Raw genomic sequence first — 26086 nt, 5'->3', positions numbered from 1 at the left:
ATGAAAGGGAGTTTTGGTCTCAAGCAGAGGACCCTGTGCATCTGGGTTGCCACCTCCAACAAGCAGGGCGATGATGGTTTTGACCTGAGAGACGGGAGCTGGCTCTGAGTCCTGTTTTCCTCGGATGTAGCAAATGTGCCCTGGCTGCAGAGATTCCCACCCTGCCTCTACTCTGCCTCCTGGCCAGCCCTCACCTCTCTGTCTCTCTGTGCCTTCCCCTCCAGGCTCCTTTGGCCACTGCCGCACCACCCTGCAGCCCCATCCTGAAGGCGCCATCCCCGGCTGGTCCCTTGCACAAGGGCAAGAAGGCGGTGAACAAAGACAGTCTGGAGTACCGGCTCAGGCGGGAGCGCAACAACATCGCCGTGCGCAAGAGCCGGGACAAGGCTAAGAGGCGCATCCTGGAGACGCAGCAGAAGGTGCTGGAGTACATGGCAGAGAACGAGCGCCTCCGCAGCCGTGTGGAGCAGCTTACCCAGGAGCTAGACACCCTCCGCAACCTCTTCCGCCAGATCCCTGAGGCGGCCAACCTCATCAAGGGCGTGGGGGGCTGCAGCTGAGCCTGGCTGGTGGACTGTGGGCACCAGGCTCCCTTGCCCAGCCTGACTCTGGGGACCCCCATCCTGCTGGGGGCCTAGAACCCTGAGACATAAGACCACGGACAAATGGCAACCAGGGTGACAAGAAAGGACAGGACCCAGCATGATGATGTGGCTGAATAAAGTTGCACTGTGATTGGGTGTTGGGGCTGTTGGCTGTGTGGGGGCGGGGTGAGGGGCATGGAGTCTGTGGGGGGGCCTGGAATGTGCGTGGGGGGACATGGAGTGTGCATGTGCGTGTGTGTGTGTGTGTGTGTGTGTGTGTGTGTGTGTGTGTGTGTGGGGCATGGAGGATCCTGGGACCAGAATGCATGTGGCCAGGTCTGCACCTCTTGTTTCCATGCCCAAATGGACAGGTGGAAACACAGACATGCTGTCCGCACTTCGCCCCCAACACACCACACAGCCAGGCCATGTATCTGTCACCTGCTCTTCTCTCCCTGACATCCCCATCACCCCCTTCTGTGAGCTGAAAGCACCCCCACAGGACCTGCAGCAACCTCTGTATGCTCTGCTGACAGATCTGTAGCTTGTAGGGAGATCCTGGCACCACAGTCCCTCAGGCGCAGGCCTGCTTGTCCCAGGCTCACTCTCTCTTACCTTGAGAAATGGGTCTAGGAGCTCCTGTCCCAGGTGACCACGGGAAAATTCCTGATGGCTCTGCCATATTTATGGTCCCTTGACCCAGCACGCCATCTCTTCTCTCCAATTCCAAAGCCTCAGTCTACCAAATGGACACCCTCCCCACGCTGCTCCCACCTACACATTTCCACCCTTTGTCCCTCATCCCCTGGGGCTCTGGTTCCCTAAAGCTTGAGAATTGAGTGTATGGGACAGGAATCAGTTGGGAGAGATGTAGAGACCAGATTTGCATATGAGAACACTGGTAATGAGGAGAATGACAGCTGCCTGTTCCAGGGAAGCCCCTCATTCAAAGCAGCATTTTCTTTTGCACTGGACTACAGCCTAAGAGACAGAATGGTACAGTTTAATTAAGCGCCTTCGTTTGAATCTTCCTCTGCTACTTACTAGCAGTGAGCCTTGGGCCATTACTTTTCTCTGTGCCTCAGTTTTCTCATCTGCAAAATGGTAGCAATATTCATACCCACCCTGTAGTGTTGTTATATTCATAGAAAAAGAAAACTTTCATGTAATAAGCATGAATATTTATGATTCCTCCATTTTGCTAGAACTGAAAGGACCTCAGAGATCTCATCTAAACTTCTCATGTGGCAAGTAAGGAAACAGGCCGCAAAGAGGGGAAGGGACTTACCTGGAGTCACACAATTGTTTAGAGGCAGAACCAAAATTAGCTCCATAAAATCACAGATCTCAAGATGTGCTGGAAGAGACCTCAAGAGATCATCTGGTGGGCTCTGTTGTCAGACCAGCAAGATAGGGTGAGCCACATCTTACAGATAAAGCAGTTGAGGGCCAGAGGGGATAAGAGGCTTCTCCTGATGCTCACTGAGATCCTTCGCTGCCTCAGCATGTGGTGCCTGTGTCTCTACTCTACGCTATGCTCTCCTCATGGATACTCAGTACGAGTGTCACATGAATCACTTTTTTTTTTGAGATGAAGTCTCGCTCTGTCACCCAGGTTGGAGGGCAACGCCCGAGTTCAAGCGATTCTCCTGCCTCAGCCTCCCAAGTAGCTGGGATTACAGGTGCCCACCACCACGCCCAGCTAATTTTTTTTTATATTTTTAGTAGAGACAGGGTTTCACCATATTGGTCAGGCTGGTCTCGAACTCCCGACCTCATGATCCACCTGCCTCAGCCTCCCAAAGTGCCGAGATTACAGACGTGAGCCACAGCACCCACCCATGAATCACATTTAATTAAGAACAGTGCCCAACAGTGTCAGGGACCTGGGGACTGATTAAAGGCTTGTTAAAGTCTCTCCTAGGCCAGTGCTGGGAAAGCCTGAGTCAGACATCAAGGAATAACTTTCTGAGAGGGCGAGAGACTGCCATCTGGATCATCCCAGATCTACCTCCCTTCTCCAAATCTCCAGCAGTGGAACCTTCTTACACCTCAGGCATCCGTGTGCGGCATGTCTACCTTGCCCAGGACTCAGTCCTTTTCCTGCCTTTGCCTCCGTGTCTCTTAGGCACAGTCTATCCTACCTCTGTGTCCCTGGTGCCTGTGCCCCAGGTCTGGTTTGGCTGGACAGATCTGAACCTTCTGTGGAAGAACTGATGGGAGCTTTCTGAGTTCTGGAGAGCTGATGGGAGCTTCCTAAGTTCAGAAGGGGAGAGGTGCCAGTTTCTGTGGGTGCCTGGGAGAATCCTCATACCTTCCTTTCAGCCCAGGGGGATAGGTTGCATAAGGGGGGTTTGTACAGAACATGGCAAATGACTCAACCTCCGGATTTCCTCCTCTCAGCTCAAGACCACTGCCCCTTGACTTATTTTCAAGGTTCTGGGTGATGGGACAAGGGTTGCTTCAGCATCAACCCAGGCTTTGTTCCCACAGCTCTGAACTGTATCCCCTCTCAAGCCTCCACCCACCCCATCAGGTCTTCAGGGCCAGTGCCTAGTGGAGGCTTCCTGACTGGCACCCAGTCTGCAGGAGTCACATCCCCGTCTCGCCGCTGTGATCCCAGCATGACGTGCAGCAGCTGAGCACATCCCAATCCTTTGCATCAGATCATATTCCAGGGGGATGAGTCAGAGCCAGAGGGTACGCTTCCTGAAGGAGGCTTTCAATCTAACCTCAACTGGTTTTGGCCAATGTAACTTACTCAACAAGTATTTGTTGAGTGTCTTCTCTGGGAATGAGACAAGTTCTCAGCAGAAGGAGTAGGAAGAAAAAGTCAATAAACAAGTATGCTGAATGTCTTCCTTTGCTCCTCTAGAACCCTCCCCACCCTTCATCACCCGTTGCAGTCCCCAGGGAGATGCTTCCCTCCATCAACAAGCTTCCCAAGAGGTGAGGGTGAGACTGTCAGGAGAGTGCCTGCTGAGCAGCCCTCCCAAAGGATTCCTGGCCCCTCTGCTGGGCTAGCCCAGGAGACTTCACCACTCCAGGAACTTTCCCTGGATACTGCTGGTTCACACCTTCATACAGCACCTTCATTAGCTTCTCCTGCTAACTCCATTCCCCATTGGGGAATACACCACTGGGAAAACCAAATAAACCAACAGGTAGGGAGGCTATTTTAGCTTGGGTGACCAAGGAAGGTCTCCATGAGGAAGTGACATTTCAGTTGAAACTTGAAAATTTTTGAGAAGGAGGCAGGTGTGTCTTTGAGTGCAGGGGTGAACAGAGTGAAGAGTAAAGGCAAAAGTCCTAAGGTGACCAAGAAAAAGTGGTATCTGTGTCTCCACTCTATGCTTTGCTCTCCTCATGGATACGCAGTACTCAGCCAGGAATGGCTGCTGAATGAAAGAAGGAAGGAGAGGATAAGCAAGAAAAAGATGCACCACCTCCCCTCCAGAATGGGGCTGCAGGGGTTGCAAATGACTCTTTTCATTCCCTCTGACAACGAGGACAGTGCCTAAGAAGCTGGGGGAGGTGGAGAGCAGGGTTCTCCTTGCCCCTGGATTCAGCTTCCCTGCCCCTTGGTCCTCCTGTCACCTTCACCACAGCAAGGTTGTCACCACTGGGGAAGGAGATGGCAGAAAGGAGTCCAGGGAAGAGCAGTTAGCCAAACCCTGCCTGGGGAAAGGCACCAGGACCGGGAACTCGATATCATTTGAAAAGCAGCACATCAAGGTCCAAACAGCGCACACATTCCTGTTTTTGCTTTAGCACCCACAGCTCAGGCCCACTTTTCTTTGCGGAGCAGAACTGGGGAGCAGAATGAGAATTCGGAGCTGAGAGACAGGATCTTAGGCCACAGGGAAGCTGCAGAGGGGAAGGCAGACTGTGGGGAGACACTGCAGAGGGAGGAAGCTGCCCAAGGTGAGTCTGCCAAGGTCAGCCGGTGGTGGTGGCTTGTGAAAGCTGCCCCCCCTGCTCGGTGCACACCTCCCCACCCCTCTACACAGATTGCCACATGCCTGGGCCCCCAGGGCCCCCATCCCAGTGTTGCAAGATCCCGGTTGGGGTTGTGGGTGGAAAGGGGCCTCTTTACCTCCACCCCCTACCCTGCTCCAAGCCAGTGAGGGGACTGTGGGATGAAGAGGGCTATTCAGGAGAGGCTGAGGTGACAATAGGCAGGGCTGGCTGAGGGTCTGTGCGTCTCCTCTTGGACAGGCCAGTCACTTCCCATCACCGCCACCAGCCCCCCGCAGGCAGACCCCTCTGCCCAAGACTCAGCATGGGCCGCTCCAAAGTGGGAGTGGCCCAAGCTGGACAGAATCCTTGGCTGGCCTCGGTCAGCTGCTTCCATAAGCAGGCCTGGCCTGGCCTAAAAACTTCAGTGGCAGGTGAGAAATTCTCCCCACAGGGAGAGGGTGGGGGTTTTCAGAGGAAAATGGCTGCAACTTAGCTGCATCAAAATGGCCATTAATTCTGACTTCAGAGAGCAGCAGAAAGGTCCCAGGGCCCAGGAAGGGGCAGGGAGAGACTCAACAGGGACAGACCCATCGCAGAGCTGTAGCCTCATGTTTCCCTTTTACTATTTATTTATTTATTTTACATCCAGGGACAGACTAGACTTTTTTTCCCTTAGGTTCTCTTCCCTTTTAGAAGAAACAGGGCTCTGGGGGTAGGTAGAGGCAAGCCACACATAGAATGGATCCATCCCCACGATCTAAGCTTCACCCTGGAGTCTTAAACTGTCCAAACCCCTATTGCCCTCCCCCCCACCTAGTGCTGTCACCCCTGGCCGGACTATCCAACCCTGCTGCAATCGGGACGGTTTGCAAAATGCCTTCTAGCTCCCGCTTTGTCACCATCTGAGGTTAGGACTGCACTTGGGAGATAAGCTCAGGCCCCACCCACTCATCCCCAGCGAGACTGCTGGCCTGCTGCAATCGGGACGGTTTGCAAAACCCTTGCTGGCTCCAGCTCTGTCACCATCTGAGGTTAGGGCTGCACCCTAAGATAAAGCTCAGCTCCGCCCTCCAGCCCTGCCTTCAAACCTCACAGGCAGCATGGTCCCAAGAGACAGAGCTCCTGGAAGCCCACTCAGGGTCTGGAAGCCTTACTGAGGTCCAGTGCAAAGATCCCCTTCTCTCTGGTCCTCCCCTTACCCCTTCTCCCCTCCATCCCCAACCTCACCTTTGCACACTGTCCTCATTGCCATCCTCTCCTCACTCTCCATCTACTCGCCTTCTATCTTCTATCCTCACCCTTCCAATCTCTCACCTCCCTCGTACCTTCTCACCACATTCATTCACTCATTCATTTGCTCAAAAAATACATGCCAAACACCTACTTGAGGCCAAGTACTTTGTTATAGAAGCTACAGGACGCATAAGGAGAATAGTCCCTGCCCTTTGGGGGTTTATAGATGAGTGAGGGTGACAAACATAAGACCACAAACAAGTTGTGGGCAGCATCATCTAGCAAAAGTAAAGGGGTGACTGATGGCAGATATTAACATGGGTACCTGATTTAAATGTGAGGGACGGCAAAGGCTTCTTTGAAGGAGTAACATATTAGCAGATATCTAAATGGTAAGTAGGAATTCATCTGGCAAAATGTGGGGGTTCCCAGCAGAGAGAAAAGTATATGAAAAGATTCCCAAGGAGATCCTTCCCATTCACTGACTGAAGGCTGGGGGTACAGGGCAAGATGCTGGGAAGAGGCAGATAAGCTTGAAGAAGCTGAGGCCAGAGCTCCCTCAGATGGGATTCAGAGCATCAGAGGGAGAACTGACCCTCCAAGGGAAGAAGACATCTCCTCTCTTTTAACAATAAACAGGGGAGATGGCAACAGAATCAAATACAAACAGGTTTATAGCAGGCTGGGGCTGTTCCTATCTTACGGCTTTTATTTTCACCATGAAGAAAAAGATAACCAAAAGTCACTGAGCAGGAAGGGAGGCTGGAGGTTTGAAGGTATAAAATCCGAGTTGGTGAGGGTAGAAGAAGGAGCTCATTGCTGAGATTTCTGACTTGAGAGCGCCCAAGTGAAGTTGATGACGACCACTTTAGAGTAACATGTCCTCTGGGATGATTTAGTCCCGTGGTCCTTAGATGCTTGAGAGCAAGTGCGGAGAAGACAAATATTAGGTCCACCTAGGATTGGGACTTAACCAGGGAGGTGAGATGGAAAGGAAGACAGGGAAGAGGAGTTGAAGGCATTAACAAAAGGGGGTTGCAGTGGTGAGCCTGGAACCTAAGGCAGAGAAGGCAAGATGTGAAGATGGGAAGGGCTGTGGTTCCTCAGTGAGCTTAATAGAACAGCTGCTGGGAGCCAGCTTGAGCAAACCAACCATAAGGAAAGGAGATTCTATCAGAGTGAATGTTTGATTCCGTTATTTCATAGGTGCTGCAGTTTCTGGTGGTGATAAGGCTCTGGGTATGACCCTGGGAGAGGCTCACTAGGGGGAATGGAGGAGATTGTTAAGAGACAGAGGGTGAGGGAGCCGAGAGGCCAGCCTGCCAGGGGAGCATCCATGTGAATGATGACCCCGCTGGGACCTCCTCCCAACCTCTCCACAGCCGATATTTCTCTCATCTCCACCCAGACCTTCATCAATATCCTCTCTCCTTAGCCCTAATTTCCTACCACCACACCCCTTTTTTCCCCTTCATCCCATGCTGTCTAACTTCTGTTCTTTTTTCTAACCCCATCCTCTCTTATCCTTCCATCCTCTCTTCTTATCCCCATCCTCTCCTCATCACCTTCTTTTCTCCTCACCCTCTTCCTCATCACTACACACTGGAGCAGAAGGATTACACAATGGGTTCAAGCCTGTGCTCAGGTGCCTAACTATGTTGGCTCAACTCCTACACTGCCACTTATACATTGCCTAATTTTGCTGTCCGTTGATTGTAAAATTGGGATAATAATAATGCCTACGTTATGAGGTGGCTGAAAGAATTACATGAGTATAAAGTGCTTGGGCTGGGCATGGTGGCTCACACCTGTAATCCCAACAGTTTGGGAGGCTGAGGCAGGTGGATCACTTTGAGCTCAGGAGTTCAAGACCAGCCTGAGCAACATGGCAAAACCCCATCTCTACTAAAAATACAAAAATTAGCCAAGTGTGGTGGTGTCTACCGGTAATCCCAGCTACTTGGAAGGCTGAGGCATTAGGATCACTTGAACCCAGGAGGCAGAGGTTGCAGTGAGCAGAGATCATGCAACTGCACTCCAGCCTGGGTGACAGAGCAAGACTCCATCTCAAAAAATAAATAAATAGGCCGGGTGTGGTGACTCAAATAAATAAATGGTGGCTCATGCCTGTAATCCCAGCACTTTGAGAGGCCGAGGTAGGCAGATCATGAAGTCAGGAGTTTGAGACCAGCCTGGCCAATATAGTGAAACTCCATCTCTATTAAAAATACAAAAATTAGCTGGGCATGGTGGCCTGCACCTGTAGTCCCAGCTATTCGGGAGGCTGAGGCAGGAGATTTGCTTGAACCCAGGAGGCAGAGGTTGTAGTGACCTGAGATCACGCCACCGCACACCAGCCTGGGCAACAGAGTGAGACTCTGTCTCAAATAAATATAAATACATTAATTAAATAAAGTGCTTGGAACAATGTCTAGGCACAAAGGTGTGCCCGATAAAATGAGTATCATTCTCACTCTTCCTTTACACTTCCTTACTCCTTCCTCATTTTCATCTTACCTCCACTATTGCTCTGCACCTACTTCCTACCTCTTAAAGAGGCAGAGACAAATAAGACTCAGCCCCTGCCCACTATGTAGCAGGGGAAAAAATACAAAAACTAAATGTCAGGATAACATAATAAGAGCTACTTCAAAGATGTGAAAGAAATCCTATTGGAGAACAGAAGATTTAAGAACTCTCTCTACCAGCGGGAGCAAAGAAAATTATCAACCAGTGGATAACCTCTGGGTTGGATCTTGAAAGATGAGGAAGAATTTACAGTGTAAAGAGAGGAAAGATTAAAAATTAGCTGAGCATGATGGCATGTACCTGTGGTCCCAGTTACTTGGGAGACTGAGGCGGGAGGATCGCTTGAGCCCAGGTTGAGGCTGCAGTGAGCCATAATCGCACCACTGCACAGCAGCGCGGGTAACAAAGGGAAATGCTGTCTCAAAAATTTAAAAATTTAATTTTTTTAAAAAAAGACAGAAAGGATGTATTAAAATTCATGAAGTTCTTCCATCTGCATGTATGAAGTTAAGATCCCTGCCCATACTGTGGCCAGAGCACACCCTGTCTCAGTATGGCCACAGGGGAGCAGCAGAGCATTAGGAGCTGCAGACAGACCAGAAAAACCTAAGAAATCTGGGGGAAGGCCTGGCACGGTGGCTCACATCTGTAATCCCAGCACTTTGGGAGGCCAAGGAGGGTGGATCACCTGAGGTCAGGAGTTCAAGACCAACCTGACCAACATGGAGAAACCCCATTTCTACCATTAAAACAATAAAATAAAATAAAATAAATAAAACAAATCTGGGGGAAAGGCTGAGCACGGTGGCTCACGCCCGTAATCCCAGCACTTTGGGAAGCCTAGGCGGGTGGATCACCTGAGGTCAGGAGTTTGAGACCAGCCTGGCCAGCATGGTAAAACCCTTTCTCTACTAAAAATACAAAAAGTAGCCGGGCATTGTAGTGCACCTGTAATCCCAGCTACTCAGGAGGCTGAGGCAGGAGAATCACTTGAACCCGGGAGGCAGACGTTGTAGTGAGCCGAGATCGTGCCACTACACTCCACCCGGGGTGACAGAGTAAGACACCATCCCCCCCACCCGCCGGCAAAAAAAAGACTTCAGACACTTGGAGAAAAAGACTAGGTTTGCCTTAGGGAAAAATCAAGAGTCCCCTAAAGATTTGTACACTTGATAATAATAAAAGAACAGGCCAGCTGTGGTGGCTCACACCTGTAATCCCAGTGCTTTGGGGAGATCACTTCAGGCCAGGAGTTCGAGACCAGCTTGGGAAACACAGCAAGACCCTGTCAAAAATTTAAAAATTAGCCAGGCATGGCAGCGCACACCTGCAGGAGGCTGAGGTGGGAGGAGGGCTTGAGCCCAGGAGTTTGAGACTGCAGCGAGCTATGATCATGCCACTGAACTCCAGCCAAGAAAGACCCTATATCAAAAATAAATAAAAATAAAAATAAATAAGTTTTTAAAATATGTCAGGCATGGTGGCTCACACCTGTGATCCCAGCACTTTGGGAGGCTAAGCGGGGCAGATCATTTGAGCCTAGGAGTTCAAGACCAGCCTGGGCAACATGGCGAAACCCCATCTCTACAAAAAATACAAAAATTAGCTGGTCATCGTGGTGTACACCTGCAGTCCCAGCTACTTGGGAGACTCGGGTGGGAGGACTGCCTGAGCCCAAGAGGTTGTAGCTGCAGTGAGCTGTGACTGAGCCACTGCACTCCCGCTTGAGGACAGAGTGAGATCATGTCTCAAAAAAATAAAATAGTATAATATAATATAACATAATAAATTTAAGTAAATAAATAATAAAAGAACAGTTCTCCTCTGAATTTACAGTGTATATAATATGTATTCTTTTTTTTTTTTTTTTTTAAAGACGGGGTTTCACCATGTTGGTCAGGCTGGTCTTGAACTCCTGACCTCAGATGATCCGCCTGCCTTGGCCTCCAAAGTGCTTGGATTACTTTGGAGGATTACCTCCAAAGTGCTTGGCATGAGCCACCACGCCCGGCCGGTTATAATATGTATTCTATTTTTTTTTTTTTTTTTTTTCTTCCTGAGATGGAGTCTCACTCTGTCGCCCGGGCTGGAGTGCAATGATGTGATCTTGGCTCACTGCAACATCTGCCTCCCAGGTTCAAGCGATTCTCCTGCCTCAGACTCCTGAGTAGCTGGGATTACAGGCACCTGCCACCATGCCCAGCTAATTTTTATATTTTTTAGTAGAGACAGGGTTTCACCATTTTAGTCAGGTTGGTCTTGAACTCCTGATCTCAGCTGATACACCCATCTCGGCCTCCCAAAGTGCTGGGATTACAGGCATGAGCCATCACAACTGACTTCTTTTTTTTTTTTTTTTTTTTAAGAGATGGTCATCTCCCTATATTGGCCAGACTGGCCTCAAACTCCTGGACTCAAACAATCATTCCACCTAAGCCTCCCAAGTTCTGGGATTACAGGTATGAGCCACTGTGTATAATATGTATTTTTTTTCTTTTTACTTGATTCAGTATTATACCATAAACCACACACTGTTCTCAGTGCTTTCCAAATATTCACTTACTTCTCATTAACAACCCCAAAAGTACAGTCATCCTCATTTTACAGATGGGAAACCTGAGGCATTTGGTCAAAGTACTGTACACACACATTTCTTTTTTTTTTTTTTTTTTTTTTTTTTTTTGAGACGGAGTTTCACTCATGTTACCCAGGCTGGAGTGCAATGGCACGATCTCGGCTCACCGCAACCTCCGTCTCCTGGGTTCAGGCAATTCTCCTGCCTCAGCCTCCTGAGTAGCTGGGATTACAAGCACGTGCCACCATGCCCAGCTAATTTTTTGTATTTTTAGTAGAGACGTGGTTTCACTGTGTTGACCAGGATGGTCTCGATCTCTTGATCTTGTGATCCACCCGCCTCAGCCTCCCAAAGTGCTGGGATTACAGGCTTGAGCCACCGCGCCCAGCCCTGTACACACACATTTCTATAGATAAAAAGTTGCAGATGTGCTGAGCACAGTTGCACATGCCTATAATCCCGCACTTTGGGAGGCCGAGGTGGGTGGATCATGAGGTCAGGAGTTCGAGACCAGCCTGACCAACATGGTGAAACCTCATCTCTACTAAAAATACAAAAATTATCCAGGCGTGGGGGCTCACACCTGTAGTCCTAGCTACTCAGGAGTCTGAGGCAGGAAAATTGCTTGAACCTGGGAGGCGGAGGTTGCAGTGAGCGGAGTTTGTGCCACGGTACTCCAGCCTGGGCAACAGAGTGAGACTCCGTCTCAAAAAAAAAAAAAGAAAGAAAAAAGTAGCAGGGTGGGTTTGCCTCCAGAGGTTGGGTGTGTGAAAGCCAAGGCCCTGGGCCCCTGGAGGGTCACTGAAAAATCATACATGAGACAGTTTGAGTAATATGAGAAAAAGCATACACATTTACTTAGCATGTATATATGAGAATCTTCAGAATGAAGACCCAACCGCCCACCCCCAAATAAAGCACAGAAGCTTATATATCATCTTGAAGTTACAGAAAAAAATGGTGCCTTGGATCCTAGCAAAACAGGTTATGAGGCAGGGTGAAAAAGAAGAATTCTGTTGAGGGACAATAAATGGTTACTCAGGAGAATTAATGGATCTGGGAACAGAGATTAACTTGTAAACAGTTCTAACAGTGAACAGGCTTGTTCAGGTGTGGTTACATTCTTGGTCTTAGGGAAAGAAAAAAGAACTTTCCTCATTGGGTCTGGATCTTAGGCAGGTAGGGCCTGTGCTTCGGGAGAGACGAGGGGTGTGAGTCTATGTGTATGGGGGCAACAGGGGATGGTCAGAGAGACCTTGAGTCTTCTTCTTCAGTTCAGCATGTCAATGCCATATTTTGGGTTATGGTTCCTGAGCCCCAACAGGTTTCTCCCTTGTAATCAGTAGTTTCAACCACAGTTCTGGCATGTGAAAAGTATAAAATCCAGCCTCCTTAGGAAGTCAGTAGCCCTACTTTAAACTCTAGTCCATGTCTGTCACCAATTAGCTATTAAAATATACTGCCTTAAAACAGCTGTTTCTTCAAAAGTTAAATAATGGAGTTAGGTCCTATGTCTTCATCCACACACTGAAGACCAGGTCTTTAGGGCTGTACTGAGTGGTGTGGGCACAAAGACAGACAGGAAGCAGGCTTACCTGCAAGGACTTTAGGATGTGGAGGGAGAGTTGCTAAGCCAACAACTGCAACAGAGGATGACAGTGTTCTGTTAGGAGCTGGGAGGAGAGGCCCCTCCTGTGAGGTGGTTCCCCACCCACTGCAGCAGGTGTGGAATTTCGGCTGGGGATATTAAGAAAGGCTTCCAAGGGTAATTACCAGAAAGGTAGGAATTAGCCAGGCAGGCAGGGGAGGAGGGGTATCCAAGCAAAGGAAACAGGATGTGAAAGCACAGCATGAGCAAAGAAAACAAAGGGAGTTCCTAAGAACATCTTTGAACATCTATTAATGTCCATTTTAAGAGTTTCTTGGCCAGCACGGTTACTCAAGTCTGTAATCCCAGCACTTTGGAAGGCCAAGGCAGGAGGATCACCTGAGGTCAGGAGTTCGAGACCAGCCTGGCCAACATGGTGAAACCTTGTCTCTACTAAAAATACAAAAATTAGCTAGACGTGGTGGCATGCACCTGTAATCCCAGCTACTTGGGAGGCTTAGGTAGGAGAACTGCTTGAACCCGGGAGGCAGAGTTTGCAGTGAGTCAATATTGTACCATTGCATTCCAGCCTGGATGACAAGAGTAAAATTCAGTTTCAAAAAAAAAAAGTTTCTTTTCCTTCCTCTGCATACCTATAAGCAGCTTCTGTGAAGTCTAACAGACCTAACACAACAGCCTCTCATAGGAGGTGTCATTCAGTAACATGTATTTGTTGAGCACCCACTAAGAGCCCTACATAGATGTAAGAGATGCCTAGAAGTCTTGTGCTTTAGTTAGAGGCCACCCAGTTCTGAAACCAGTGCTAGTGAAGTGCAGAAGCCTTGTTTGCTCATGTCCAGTGAGGCCAGCAGGCAACAGTAAAGCAAAAATACCATCACCTGCTTTCCCTATTGTGGCGACACCAATTTTCTTTCTACTTCTGTGAAGGTTCTGAGGTTTTCTACTCAGAAAGGCAAGAGAAATAGGATGAAGAATGGAGGGGGACTAGGAAAGAGTTCCCAGCCAGGCACAGTGGCTTGCACCTGTAATCTCAGCACTTTGGGAGGCCGAAGCAGGAGGATCACTTGAGGCTAGGAGTTTGAGACCAGCCTGGACAACATAGCGAGACTCCATCTCTACAAAACAAAAAACAAGGAAAGGGTTCCATCATGGCTAAGGCAGGCTCCGCTTTGGAAAGGTCAGCTGAGGCCTCAGAATAACATTTCCCCTCCCCCAGCACTCCACCTCTGGCCCCCCTGGAAGAGGGTGGCTTTGGCCCTCGTGGTTCATGTCCGACCTCCTGGCAGGGAACTGTAGACTGAGTCAACAACATTCAAATCTTAAAAAAATAAGCAAGAGTGGTGGGGGGCACGCGGTGAAAAAGAGTAAAGATAGGAAAGCCAGAAATAGTGAGCCAGTAAAAAAGGGGACAGAAGACAGGCTCCAGACTGTATCTATGGAGAGACACGGAAGGGAGATGCTGCTGCTGCTGCTGCCACCACTACTCCTCAGGGTTGCCACAAGCCGATGTCTACATGATGAGGCACAGAAGTCTGTGAGACTTCTCAGGCTCCCTTTCTCCCCACTCCCCCTGAAATCTCTCTCTTCCTCCCTCACCCTTCCTAGCTCCCATGATCCTCAACCCCTACGAATCCAAACCTGCTATCTGGGAAATCCTATATCAGATGGAGCTTGGGATCCTGAGGGAGAAGAGACAAGAGGGGGATCCCGAGCCCTGGCCGCAGTGAGAGAGGCCACTCAGCGAATCCAGGCTGTCCTAGCAGGTGAGTGAGGGAACAGGCAATATCAGGGAGGGTTGAGGAGCAGGGAGGTCCAGGGGAGGAAGGTCAACCCAGAAAAAGAACTGGAATTCTAAGATACGGAGGGGAAACTGACCTTTTGTCAAGTCCGTCCAGTGCAAGGACCCCTGCTTCTGAGTCGAGATGCTGCACGGTACTGCCATGCTGTCTGGGGAGACCCAGATACCCCAAACTACCACAGGTGAGTTCATGTCATTGAAAATGTATGTAATTCTTCTTCAGGGATACCTAGAAATGTCCTCAGCTCACCTGCAGATACTCATTCTTGGTAGGTGCAGCCTCTTGAACCCAGGGTACAAAGGAGAGAGTTGCCTGGGGACAAAGGTGAGATTGAGTCAACAACACTGAAATCTTGAAAAAATAAGGGGGGTTGGGGGGATATGCAGAGAGATAGTACAGAGAGGAAAGCCAGAAATAAATACGCCATGGAAGAACGGGAGGGAAGACAGGATCCTGAGTAGGCTCACCTCTCAGTCTTAGGGATCTGGAGATCTGCAGCCTGCCATGACCATTTCAAGACCACCAGCATCAGAGTTACTGAATGTGCTTCTTAACAATGTAGATGGCTGGGTGCAGTGGCTCACGCCTGCAATCCTTGCACTTTGGGAGGCTGAGGCAGGCGGATCACAAGGTCAGGAGTTCGAGACCATCTTGGCCAATATGGTGAAACTCCATCTCTAATAAAAACACAAAAATTAGCCAGGCCTGGTGGCGGGAACCTGTAGTCCCAGCTACTCGGGAGGCTGAGGCAGGAGAATCACTTGAACCCAAGTGGCAGAGGTTAAAGCGAGCCAAGATCATGCCATTGCACTCCAGCCCAGGTGACAGTGCAAGACTCCATCTAAAAAAAAAAATATATATATATATACATATATATATATATATGGACACATATACATATACATATATTCCTAAGCTCCTCTCCCTGCTAAAATCCAGTAAATCAGAGACTGCGGGTGAAGGGGCAGAACTCTGTATTCTAACCAGCTGCCTAGATAACACTAAAACAGACCAAAGAGACTCAGTCTCCCCTATTCCTCATACCCAATTTCTTACTGTCCCAGCCCATTTGCTAATGCAACATTTTACTCCCTGCCAGATTCCTGACGCCCACCTTCACGGTTATGCCTTGTGGCCAGAGCAGGGTCCCCCACAACTGGTCCAGCCAGATGGACCTGGGGTCCAAAACACTGATTTTCTACTGTATGTACGGGTTGCTCACACTTCCAAGTGCCACCAAGAGGTGAGGTTCAAATCAAATCTCCTTTCCCTGTTCTGCCTCTCTAATCTTAAATCTCATGAGTAGGGTTAGGGAACATAAAAGCAGTTTTTCTGTTTTGTTTTATTTTTATTTTGTTTTGAGACTGTTGCCCAGGCTGGAGTACAGCAGCCCGATCACAGCTCACCGCAGCCTCGACTTCCTGGGCTCAGGTGATCCTCCCGTTTCAGCCTCCCAAGTAGCTAGGATTACAGGTGTGCACCACCATGTCCACCTAATTTTTTTTTATTTTTTATTTTGTGTAGAGACAGGTTTTGCCATGTTGCTCAGGCTGTGTCTCAAACTCTTGGGCTCAAGCAGTCTGCCCACCTGGACTTCCCAAAGTGCCAGGATTGTAAGCGTGAACCACCATTTCTGGCCAAAGCAGTTTTTATTAAGCTATGCTGGCAGCCAGGTGCAGTGGCTCATGCCTGTAATCCAAGCACTTTGGGAGGCTGAGGCAGGTAGATCACGAGGTCAGAAGATTGAGACCATCCTGGCCAACATGGTGAAACCTTGTGTCTACTAAAAATACAAAAAGTAGCCAGGTGTGGTGGCGTGCACCTGTAGTCCCAGCTACTCAGGAGGCTGAGGCAGGAGAATCGCTTGAACCTGGGAGGTGGAGGTTGCAGCAAGTCGATATTGCACCACTGCACTCCAGCCTGGACAAAAGAGTGAGACACCATCTCAAAAACAAAAAAGTTGTGCTTATTTTGGATAAATTAGGGAATGCTAGTAATGTATGGGTAAAGGCTACCCCCACCCACAGCCATCCCTTGATACCACTTCTGCAGAGTTCTGCAGAGTCCCCTGATCCTCCATTTTCAGGGGATATCTTCTATCAGTGTTACCCTGCTTTTCTCCTTTCTGCCCCTACCCTATCCTGGCCCATCCACAGCCCTCTGTCATAGCCTATGCTGCCTGCTGTCACCTGGACTCAGAAGACAGGCCCCTCGCTGGCACCATTGTCTACTGTGCCCAACATCTCACCAGCCCCAGCCTCAGCCACAGTGACATCGTCATGGTGACTGCTGCATGATGACTAGGAGAAGCAAACAGGTTGTGGGATAGGGGGGCCAGGTTACTCAGCTTCTCATAAAGTGGAAGAACCCACAGAGTACGGAATAGAAGGTGCCTCAAGCTCTTGGAAGAGCTGATTGGGCAGAGGGGTTATAGAGTGTTTGGTCAATCCTGCTGCAAATGTGGCCCCCTTACTGGGTAGTCATTTGTCCTTAGGTCACAATACACGAATTGCTCCATGCCCTGGGTTTCTCTGGACAGCTCTTCAAGAAATGGCGAGACTGCCCCTCAGGATTCAGTGGTAAATGAGAGGAATGAGGTTGAGGACTTCCCACAATCAACCAGAGGGAATTCACTAACCTATAACCTCCTTCCTTCCAATTTTGCTTCACCCTTCCTCGTTTTCTTCTCCTCATATTGCCTTCTTCCCTTTCTGCACTCAGTTAGAGAGAACTGTTCTACAAGGCAACAAGTGACAAGGCAAGATGAATGGGGACAACTGCTTCTCACCACCCCAGCTGCTAGCCTCAGCTTGGCCAAACACCTGGGAGTGCCGGGGGCTTCACTGGGTGTTCCCTTGGAAGAAGAGGTGAGAATAAGAACACCTTGGGGTGACAGAAGAAAGGAGTAGCCAGATAACAACCAGCTATCTGCCACCTTGTCCAGGAGGGCCCTTTGTCCTCACACTGGGAGGCCAGACTACTCCAGGGTTCTTTAATGACTGCTACCTTTGATGGAGCTCAGCGCACTCGACTCGACCCAATCACCCTTGCTGCCTTCGAAGACTCAGGCTGGTACCAGGTCAACCACACCGCTGCAGAGGAGCTGTTGTGGGGCCAGGGTGAGAAGTAAGGGAAACATGTAGAGGGGCACTCATGACCCAAGTCAGCTCTGGGAGAAGTGGGAGGGCTGAAGGGGTGTCTGCTGCTGAGGTATAATTGAAGCTAAGAGCATAGCTGATGCTAAAAGATGTTGAGGGCTTTCTCTCCTTCCTCTCTCATCTCTCAAGCAGGATCTGGCCTGGAATTTGGATTGGTGACCACATGTAGGACTGGCTCCTCAGACTTCTTCTGTACTGGCAGGTGTGCGTGCTGAGTGGTTAGGGGACTGTATGGCTGTCAGTGATCCTAGTGTCACTATATCATCCCCTTCCACACAGTGGACTGGGCTGCCACTACCTGCACCTGGACAAGGGAAGCTGCTCCTCAGACCCCATGATGGAAGGCTGCCGCATGTACAAGCCCTTAGCCAATGGGGTGAGTAGACAAGAGAGCAGACAATGGAAATGAGTGGGTCTGGAAGGCAGTCAACTTCAAAGGCATCAGAACAAACACTGTTTTACCTTCTGACCTGCCCTTCAGAGTGAATGCTGGAAGAAGGAAAATGGATTCCCTGCTGGGGTGGAGAATCCCCATGGGGAGATCTACCATCCCCAGAGCCGCTGCTTCTTTGCCAACCTCACTTCACAGCTGCTCCCTGGGAATAAGACCAGGCATCCTTCTCTTATTCCACACCTCAAGGAAGCAGAGCTCACTGGACGCTGCTACTTACATCAATGCACAGGGAGGGGAGCTTACAAGGTGCAGGCGGAGGGCTCACCTTGGGTCCCATGCCTTCCAGGAAAGGTTATTCAGGTGGGTACCATAAAAGGAATAGTTGTGGCATACTGGCAAAAAGAAGTTGGGAAATACTTGTATGGTGGTATTGTCCAACCTGTTTTGATGTTTCTCCTAAGTACCCACTGATCTATAATATACATTTTCCTTAGAAGGAAGACTTGAGCAGATAATCAAGGCAAAACTATATCCTGCTACATATTTCTTTGCAGATACCTGGGTACTATGGTCTTCTCTTCTGTCCCCGGGGTCGGTTGTGTAACACTAACGAAGATATCAAGGCTGTTCCTTCCCTACCTATGAGTCTTTCAACCCCAGATCCACTATTCCAGCTCTCTTTAGAATTAGCTGGGCCTCCAGGCCACTCCCTGGGGAAGGAACAGCAAGAAGAGCTGGCTGAAGCAGTACTGCAGGCTTTGGCAAGCAGAGGTGGCACTGGCAGGTAAAAGCTTGAGTATTTATACAATGGGCCAAGGAGAATCCCTAAGTCCCTTACTTTATAACTCTCCTCTGAAGACTTTCTGTTCATCCCATTCTTAAGCCTGCCCCTGTTTCATGAGATATACTCTACCAGGAACTATACCTCTATTAAAAGATCCAAATGTCCATTTAGGTGCTATTTCCACAGCCCATCAGTTACCACTAGCTTGGTGTTTACTGTACATATGTGGAAGTCCCCTGGCTGCCAAGGGCCTTCAGTTGCCATGCTGCACAGGGCCCTGACTCTGACTCTCCAGAAACAACCCCTAGAAGTGTATTATGGCGGAGCCAACTTCACCACAGAACCCAGCAAGTAAGATAATATTCCAAATATTTTTCTTTCAAATCCATGGAGTCCAGATGTTTGAAATTAATTAAGCACTTGCTCACGTATATTGTCCTAGACAGAGTTATGTGTTTTAGAGAACAAAGATCCCTAACTAACGTGATCACTACCTGACTCCTGCCTCCCGTACAACACATTCTCCCATCTCTAGGACATAGGGATCTTAGTGTCCCCCTTTTTTTTGAGATAGGGTCTTGCTCTGTCACCCAGGCTGGAATGCAGTGGGGTGATCTCAGCTCACTGTGGCCTTGACCTCCCTAGGCTCAAGTGATTCCCCCACATCAGCCTCCTGAGTAGCTGGTACTACAGGTGCACACCACCATGCCCAGCTAATTTTTGTATTTTTTTTTGTAGAGACAAGGTTTTGCCATGTTGCCCAGGCTTGCCTCGGACCCCTGAGCTAAAGCAATCTACCTGCCTCTGCCTCCCAAAGTGCTGGGATTTCAGGTGTGAGCCACTGCCACTGCTCCCAGCTCCCTTCCTTTCTTAAGCACTGTTCAGGGATTGTGTCTAGCTACCTAAAGACCACAGACTGACTCTTCCCTTAAGCTACTTCCCTCGCTGCCAAGTTAGGTCTTTTTCCAATAATTTAAGATGCCAGAGGACTTAGATCGTGATCTTATCCCTACTTTCAGGTTCTATAGTCCCTCTTAATGATTTCCTGTTTAGCTTAACGCTTGGATGAGACAGGGTTTCATGAGTTCTATTTATAAGGGTAAAGCCCCTTAGCCAGCCATAGTGGTGTGACACGCACCGGTAGTCCCAGTTACTCAGGAGGCTGAGGTTGTAGTGAGCCAAGGTTACATCACTGCACTCCAGCCTGGGCAACAGACCAAGACCTTGTCTCAAAAAAAAAAAAAAAAAAAAAAAAAAAAAAGGCATTATTCCAGGCCACATATTACCTTTATGTTCCTAGGTTGCTGGTTACTTCAGACCATAACCTCCCCATGACCCACCTAAGGCTGTCCATGGGACTCTGCCTAATGCTGCTAATCCTGGTGGGTGTACTGGGAACCATAGCCTACCAGAAAACATCCACTCTTCCTGTGAGGCCATCTGCCTCTTACCATTCACCAGAGTTCCACGGCACAAGGGTCCCAGTTAGAGGAATAAGGGAGGTGTGATGTTGCCCAGAACATGATGGGGGTAAGGAAGAGAATCATTTCTTGGAAGGCAACTGAATGGAAAATCTATTGTGTATACTTAAGTTCTACTTTCTTTGGAATGCCTCTTTCCCTGATATCAATTTTATACAGTTCTAAAGATCCATTTTTTTAAGGTTCTAAAGATCCATTCTTTATTTTGGTACAAAAATAAACTGTTCAACCTGTAGTGTCACTTATTTTCATACTGCTGTAAAGCAAACTTACAGAATAGGCCTGCTACTAGTTCCAAGAGTATCACATACACATGCTTTAGAAAAAGTCAGGTATGATGGTTCACGCCTGTAACCCCAGCACTTTGGGAGGCCAAGGTGAGAATGGATTGCTTGAGGCCAGCAATTCAAGACCAGACTAGGCAACATAGCAAGACCCTCATCTCTACAAAATAATTTAAAAATTAGCCAGGTATGGTGGTGCGTGCCTACAGTCCTAGCTACTCAGGAGACTGTGGCAGGAAGATTACTTGACCCTAGTTTGAGGTTACAGTGATCTCACACTCACTGATGATCACGCCACTGCACTCCAAACTTGAGTGACAACGCAGCTCCCAAAAAAATAGTTACTGCTATTTGGATTCAAACAGTGTGGAGGAGGAAGTAACTAATTATCTCCCTCTCCTGATTTTTCATAATTTTATTAAATCATCACTGGGAAAGCTAATGCTTTGGATATCACAGAATTACACTAGAATCTGGTAAGAGCAGTAAAACCAGACAATGGAATCCAGTTAAAGTATAAAAGTACCACCTTTTATTGTCCTGTCTTATTTCTGGGGAAGGAGGGTTCTATTTTACACACTTCATAAGCAAGCAGTGGGCTTGAGTTATAATGTGTAGGTTCCTTTTGGTTATAGTTGCAGAAGAAGCCATCAAATTCTTGAAGATTTGACATCTCTTGAAAAGAAGCAAACTAGTAGACCGATGAGCTGGATTGCTTAGATTGATAACATTTACAAGTAGGAGTCCCATTGACATGCTATTAGTGTTGAAATAACTATGCCTGTACTGGTCAATGAGTTCAGTCAGTTGGTCGGAATACCAGTTCCAGTCCTTTAGGTGACACATTTGAATTGAGTTCTCATTGCAGAGTCATGGCCTTGTAACATATACATAGAGTCTTGGCTCAGCTATGGTTATCTTCTTTGGTCTGAATGCCTATCAGTCCTTACCAGCTGTAGCAGCCACTGCTTGGTAAAATTTTGCCACAAAGTCTGGCTCACTGAACTCCAGCTGTCTGACAAATTCATTGCGCTCCTGCTCAGCCCAGCCTCGAAACCACTGATCCCAAAGATATAGCTGGCACTCAAAGATAGAAGGTGGTCGGTTTGCCCCAGACACACTAAGCTGCTCCAGACTATTCAGCAGTGGCTGTAATTTTCCTGGCACTGCCTTAGCTACTAGGTCCTCTAGGAAACGTTCACGCTGGGGACCTGACCAATTGGCAAACCAGTGAAGAACACACTTCATCTCTTGGGAGGTGATGTAAGACATTGGAGGAGGGGAAGGGTTAGTGTTGTGTGGTATTGAGGGTAAGAGAGACCGGCAGGATAGTGGCATTGAAGAGGAAGATGACTCCAGTGGCATCCTGAAACATAAAAGCACTATTATATACGCTCCAGATAGAGCAATGAAAATACAACTTTCAAGCAACAAGAAATCTTACCACGCTCAATTAGCATCTACAGAGAAATTACTATTTACCAATTCAAGGACCCAAAACAAAGAGTCTTTTATTTCGATTACTATGCAACTACTTTAGAGAAATCACCAAAAATAATTTCATTTCATATTTGCCTGCTTTTTTCTTTTCCAAACCCATTCTTCCCTAACTACTGTCTCCCTCCATCTTTCCTATAAAGAACCTAAAATTAACCAATTATATTCTGCGTTCATTCTCTCCCTCTTACTCCAATATGCCAGGTTGGGTAAATAAAAAAAACAATGATTAATGTTTGTCCATCACATCTTCTCCAAAATGAAAAAGCACACATTCTTAAATCTAATACCTGCAGCTGGTCAAGGCTGAAGCTAATTGTTTTGTAGCTATCAACAGTGGAAGGAAAACGAAAAAACATTATTTATTATAAAAAAGCCTTCAACATGCATATAAGCCTCTGAAATATGCCAAGAACTTCATAACATCCGTTACCTCCTCACATTTCCTGTAAAGCACCAGGAAAAATTAAAGAACAGAATAAGGGCCTTGCTCAAAGTTAGGTAATGCAGTAAAAGAACCAGAAGCCCGGTGTTTATTCAAGACTTAAAGTAACAGTCCAGTTGGTTTGTTGGCTTAGAGATCTAACAAGTGTTACACTATTTTATGACGATCCAGGTATTTGAGCAATTGCCTTTAATATTTAGTATGGGCCAGATGAGGTGGCTCATGTACTCCCAAAGTAATCCCAGCACTTTGGGAGGCCGAGGTGAGAGGATCGCTTGCCCCAAGAGTTCGAGACCAGCCTCTGCAACACGACAAAACCTCACCTCTACAAAAAATAATAAAATTAGGCGTAGTCCTAATTTTACAGCTAGCACCTGTAGTTCTAGCTGCTCCGGAGGCTGAGGTGGGAGGATCACCTGAACCAAGGAAGTTGAGGCTGCAGCGAGCCGTGACCACGCCATGCACTCCAGCCTGGGTCAGAGTGGAGTGACCCAGAGTAGAGTGACCAAAAAAAAAAAAAAGACAAAAAAATTAACAATTAAAATTAGTTCAAGTACCAAAAAAGTTCAGGGTGCTTGCATTTTCCAGTTCTTGCCCTACAGGAAGCAGTTCCTCCAAAGGAACTTATTCTCTTCTTCAGAGAGTGGGAGAACTTCTCCAGGATCTTGCAACATGGCTTCCGAGGCAAACTCAAACTGAAGTTCAGCGTCATAAATCAGTTCACAGTCTGGGTCCGAAGAAACGGCGCTGCTTCTTGCCCACTTTGCAGGCCACGGAGCTGGTAATTCCGATTCCTGTCCTCCCACCCCCAAAAAAGCCTAAGATGGGAGTGGCAGGGATTCACAGGACAGAGGGCAGAAGCTGTTTGCGTAAAGGAGTAGTAGGCTTGCCCTGTTAGGGTAATCCGCAAACACCAAGTCTGATCCGCCCCATAGAGATACTTCTACCCCGCTTACCTCCGCTTTTCTCTCGGAGGGCACCCAAAGATTGTCACAAGAGTCCTTACAATCCAACTACCGCCACAACTTCCAAATTTCCTGAAAACCCTAAGCTGGGCCAGCCCGGCAGCCCACGCATTTCCGGCCTCGGACCCGCCCCAAACACCCAAGTGCCCCAGCGCCTCATCTCTAGGTCCGGAGATAGACGAATATCTCCGATTATGGTTATGCCCGAGTCGAGGGCTTCCGAATATACTCGATTCAAACCTTCGGCAAGACGAAGAAAACCGAGCCTAAAAGCAGGGCGAGAAAAAGGGAGCTGCAGGGCGGATGGAAAGAATTGATTGGTGCCGATGTGGAGACGGAAAAATCCGAGCACATCCGGAGGAATCCGGGGAGTTCTGAGCGGTAATCGAGGGGTAGAGTACGGCAGTGGGCGGGGTCACCTCGGTACGTTCGAAGGGCGTTGGCGGAAATTACCGAAGATGCCCGAAGCCGTCGGGACGGACCCGAGTACCTCACGCAAGATGGCGGAGCTGGAGGAGGTGACTCTGGACGGGAAGCCTCTTCAGGCGCTGCGGGTGACCGACCTGAAGGCCGCACTGGAGCAGCGAGGCCTAGCCAAGAGCGGGCAGAAGAGTGCCCTGGTCAAGCGGCTCAAAGGGGTAAGGAGTTGGCGTTGCTGGGGTGTCGGAGGAGAGCGGACCCGGTAGAGACGAGTCTCTGCCGCGGCGCAGGCGCAGTATCCGGGCTCGGCGCGAGCTCGCTCAGGCCGCCAGCGCGAGCCTCTGGATCCGCGCGCACGGTGGTTGGTGAGGTTTGCGCTGGAATGGAGATCGCGCCGGTTCCCGCCTTAACGGCAGCAGCGCGAACCCAAAATGGGAGGGTGTGCACTACTCTCCAGGAGTGTCTTAAGCTCCTTCCTTCTTCCCCCACCCCCTCCTTGTTTGTGTCTGTGGTTTCGGCGCATGCGCTGCAGAAGGAGTTAAATCCCACTACAACCTCCGGCGTTGCTGGCCTGAGGGGGGGCGAGTTGGGCTGGGTCGGAGTTAGGGGCACAGTTGCGCGGAGGGGTGGATGGGGTTGGTATCGGTATCCGCAGGAATACGATTGGGGTAGGTTAAAATGTCTGCTCGATTAGATGAGGAGGTGAGATGAAGAGAGACCTTTATTTGAAGGGACTTGATGAGAGGTGTCTAATTTATAGGGCATCCAGTGGCAATTTGGGTGGTTAAGAGTTTGGTGAATATTGGTGAGAGAGGTGAGGCGGGTTGATATGTGTATTGGGGATTTTGAATCGGTTTGAGATTAAGGTGGGATTGTCATGAGGTAGGTGTAGATCGATTCGTTTGTTTAGATTTGGTTTCAAAGAAGGTAAGATGAGGATGTTTTGGTTTTAATTAGAGTTCAATAGGATACGTGGCAGGTAGTGCAGATGAGGGCTGGGTTGGCTCAAGGATTGGGTTGGCAGACGGTTGCTTATACTAGAAGCTAGTAGAGATGGGGGTGTGTGTATATTTATGTATAGATTGGGTTAGATCACAGTTTACGGGGTCTGTGGTCATTTTTTTCTGTAGCCTCCTCTTTGGAAATTTTATAAATTTGATAAATCTAGGTGCCACTCTGCTGGAAATTATACGAGTTGCCTCTAGTCCTGGATAACTCTTTGACCAAATAATATCGTCAGGCAAAAACCAGGAGCCCCATGGCTGCTGGTTGGTTCTGTATATTTAAAACTGGTTTGACTATTTCAGGTAATTTTACCTGCATGGTCAGATTTAGAAGGGGCACTTGGCAAAAGTGCAGAAGATAATAGGGATTGTAATACTGGTTCTGTTACTGATTTTATGACATAGCCAGGTCCCTGATTCTGTGTGCCTGCGTTTTATATCTGCTTATTTAGTCGCAGTAACCATGGCTACCTTTAAGGGTCTTCTGGAGATGAATGGGAGCAGTGATAGTAAAGGGATTTCAGGTCCCTGGAAAAGGAATACAGTTTGTGTGAATTTAAGCCATTGCATTTAATTAAGAGATTGTGGTAGGGGTGGGGGTTTGTTTTTCTTATTTTTCCTCCTCATTTCTGACTTTTACCCTTCTCTATACCAGGCTCTAATGCTAGAAAATTTACAGAAACACTCAACACCCCATGCTGCATTCCAGCCAAATTCCCAGGTGAGAAAGAAGGTTCATTCAATGGAGTGGGCTCTTTGGATATACAGACACATGGAAGAACATGGTGTTGCGTATTTAATGCTTAACTCCTCACCACTATTTTCCTAAGCTCCCTTGGTCAGAAATGTCTCAAACCAGGACAGTTGAATTCTAATCAACCCAGTTATATACAAGAGCTTAAAGAACAGAATCAGAGGAGCTATTAGTTAATTTATAATAATTGAAATGGTAATGTGCAGAAGGGTGTGGCTTCCATTAATTAAGTGTAGTACAGAGATCTGAAGTAATTTATCTGCCATAAATTTGGAAAAGGTAGTTGATACCTTTGAATACAGATATGAAGTAGACCACCAATAGGGCGGTGTAGGGAAATACCTGCTGATTAAGAACTCTGGTTGACATAGATTTTCCAGGGGTTTAATCCTTTGTAAGTCACCCACCGTTACTAGTGTTAACTACTAACTCGATGCACTTACTGATAAACATTACTAATAACTCCTTTACTTAGGATAAGAAGCTTAACCTTTGGAGGCCTTGGTTTTCTCCATTTCCTCATCTGTAATACGAGAAAAAGTCAGACTAAGCCCATGGGTTTATAACTGCTCTGTTGGGGCTTTGTGGAGCTGCTTTGGGGGGGCTTCCTA

The 26086-nt window shown here is 48.3% G+C and overlaps 4 protein-coding genes across 9 annotated transcripts in view; 3 read left to right on the top strand and 1 right to left on the bottom strand.

Annotated features, from left to right (window-relative positions):
- Positions 1 to 740, top strand: part of CEBPE (CCAAT enhancer binding protein epsilon) — a 3077-nt gene extending 2337 nt beyond the window's left edge. Inside the window, exon 2 of the mRNA XM_032265594.1 lies at positions 225 to 740. Within this exon, the coding sequence (XP_032121485.1) occupies positions 225 to 560 (336 nt within the window). The 3' untranslated portion in view covers positions 561 to 740. The remainder of the gene's footprint in view (positions 1 to 224) is intronic.
- Positions 741 to 13727: 12987 nt separating this feature from the next.
- On the top strand, positions 13728 to 20455 carry LMLN2 (leishmanolysin like peptidase 2). The gene is made up of 17 exons (XM_032265592.1): positions 13728 to 14253; positions 14386 to 14470; positions 14562 to 14613; positions 15389 to 15537; positions 15614 to 15615; positions 15653 to 15720; positions 15816 to 15908; positions 16446 to 16571; positions 16784 to 16868; positions 17011 to 17156; positions 17234 to 17408; positions 17580 to 17649; positions 17727 to 17823; positions 17929 to 18201; positions 18396 to 18625; positions 18797 to 18976; positions 19926 to 20455. The coding sequence occupies exons 1-17, from the start codon at positions 13758 to 13760 to the stop codon at positions 20131 to 20133; spliced, it is 2535 nt and encodes an 844-aa protein (XP_032121483.1). The 5' UTR covers positions 13728 to 13757; the 3' UTR covers positions 20134 to 20455.
- Positions 20456 to 20899: 444 nt separating this feature from the next.
- On the bottom strand, positions 20900 to 23442 carry CUNH14orf119 (chromosome unknown C14orf119 homolog). Of its 2 annotated transcripts, XM_032265591.1 has the most exons (3): positions 23289 to 23442; positions 22707 to 22803; positions 20900 to 21756 (listed from the first exon to the last, which is right to left on the bottom strand). In XM_032265591.1, the coding sequence occupies exon 3, from the start codon at positions 21753 to 21755 to the stop codon at positions 21330 to 21332; it is 426 nt and encodes a 141-aa protein (XP_032121482.1). In that variant the 5' UTR covers position 21756; positions 22707 to 22803; positions 23289 to 23442; the 3' UTR covers positions 20900 to 21329. The 2 variants fall into 2 exon arrangements, with proteins under 2 accessions (XP_032121482.1, XP_032121480.1); XM_032265589.1 differs by lacking the exon at positions 22707 to 22803.
- The window catches only part of ACIN1 (apoptotic chromatin condensation inducer 1), a 36437-nt gene continuing 33644 nt past the window's right edge, over positions 23294 to 26086 (top strand). For 2 of the 5 annotated variants that reach the window (XM_032265586.1, XM_032265585.1), the window contains exons 1-2: positions 23294 to 23935; positions 25377 to 25442. In XM_032265586.1, the coding sequence (XP_032121477.1) occupies positions 23624 to 23935; positions 25377 to 25442 (378 nt within the window). In that variant the 5' untranslated portion in view covers positions 23294 to 23623. The remainder of the gene's footprint in view (positions 23936 to 25376; positions 25443 to 26086) is intronic. The other 3 variants (XM_032265583.1, XM_032265584.1, XM_032265582.1) reach the window with 2 other exon arrangements.

This window comes from Sapajus apella, unplaced genomic scaffold (genome assembly GCF_009761245.1).
Source record: "Sapajus apella isolate SASKATOON/1434 unplaced genomic scaffold, GSC_monkey_1.0 scaffold151, whole genome shotgun sequence".
NCBI classification, from domain to species: domain Eukaryota; kingdom Metazoa; phylum Chordata; class Mammalia; order Primates; family Cebidae; genus Sapajus; species Sapajus apella.
The sequence above is the reverse complement of the archived record's forward strand: the minus strand, read 5'-3'. Positions and strand labels throughout refer to the sequence as shown.

Coding starts and splice junctions, on each gene's coding strand:
- CUNH14orf119 (XM_032265591.1), bottom strand. CDS start 21,755: ATGCCACTGGAGTCATCTTCCTCTTCAATGCCACTATCCTGCCGGTCT.
- LMLN2 (XM_032265592.1), top strand. CDS start 13,758: ATGTCCGACCTCCTGGCAGGGAACTGTAGACTGAGTCAACAACATTCA. Junction 14,254..14,385: donor AATCCAGGCTGTCCTAGCAG/GTGAGTGAGGGA, acceptor AAGTCCGTCCAG/TGCAAGGACCCCTGCTTCTG. Junction 17,824..17,928: donor ACAAGCCCTTAGCCAATGGG/GTGAGTAGACAA, acceptor CCTGCCCTTCAG/AGTGAATGCTGGAAGAAGGA.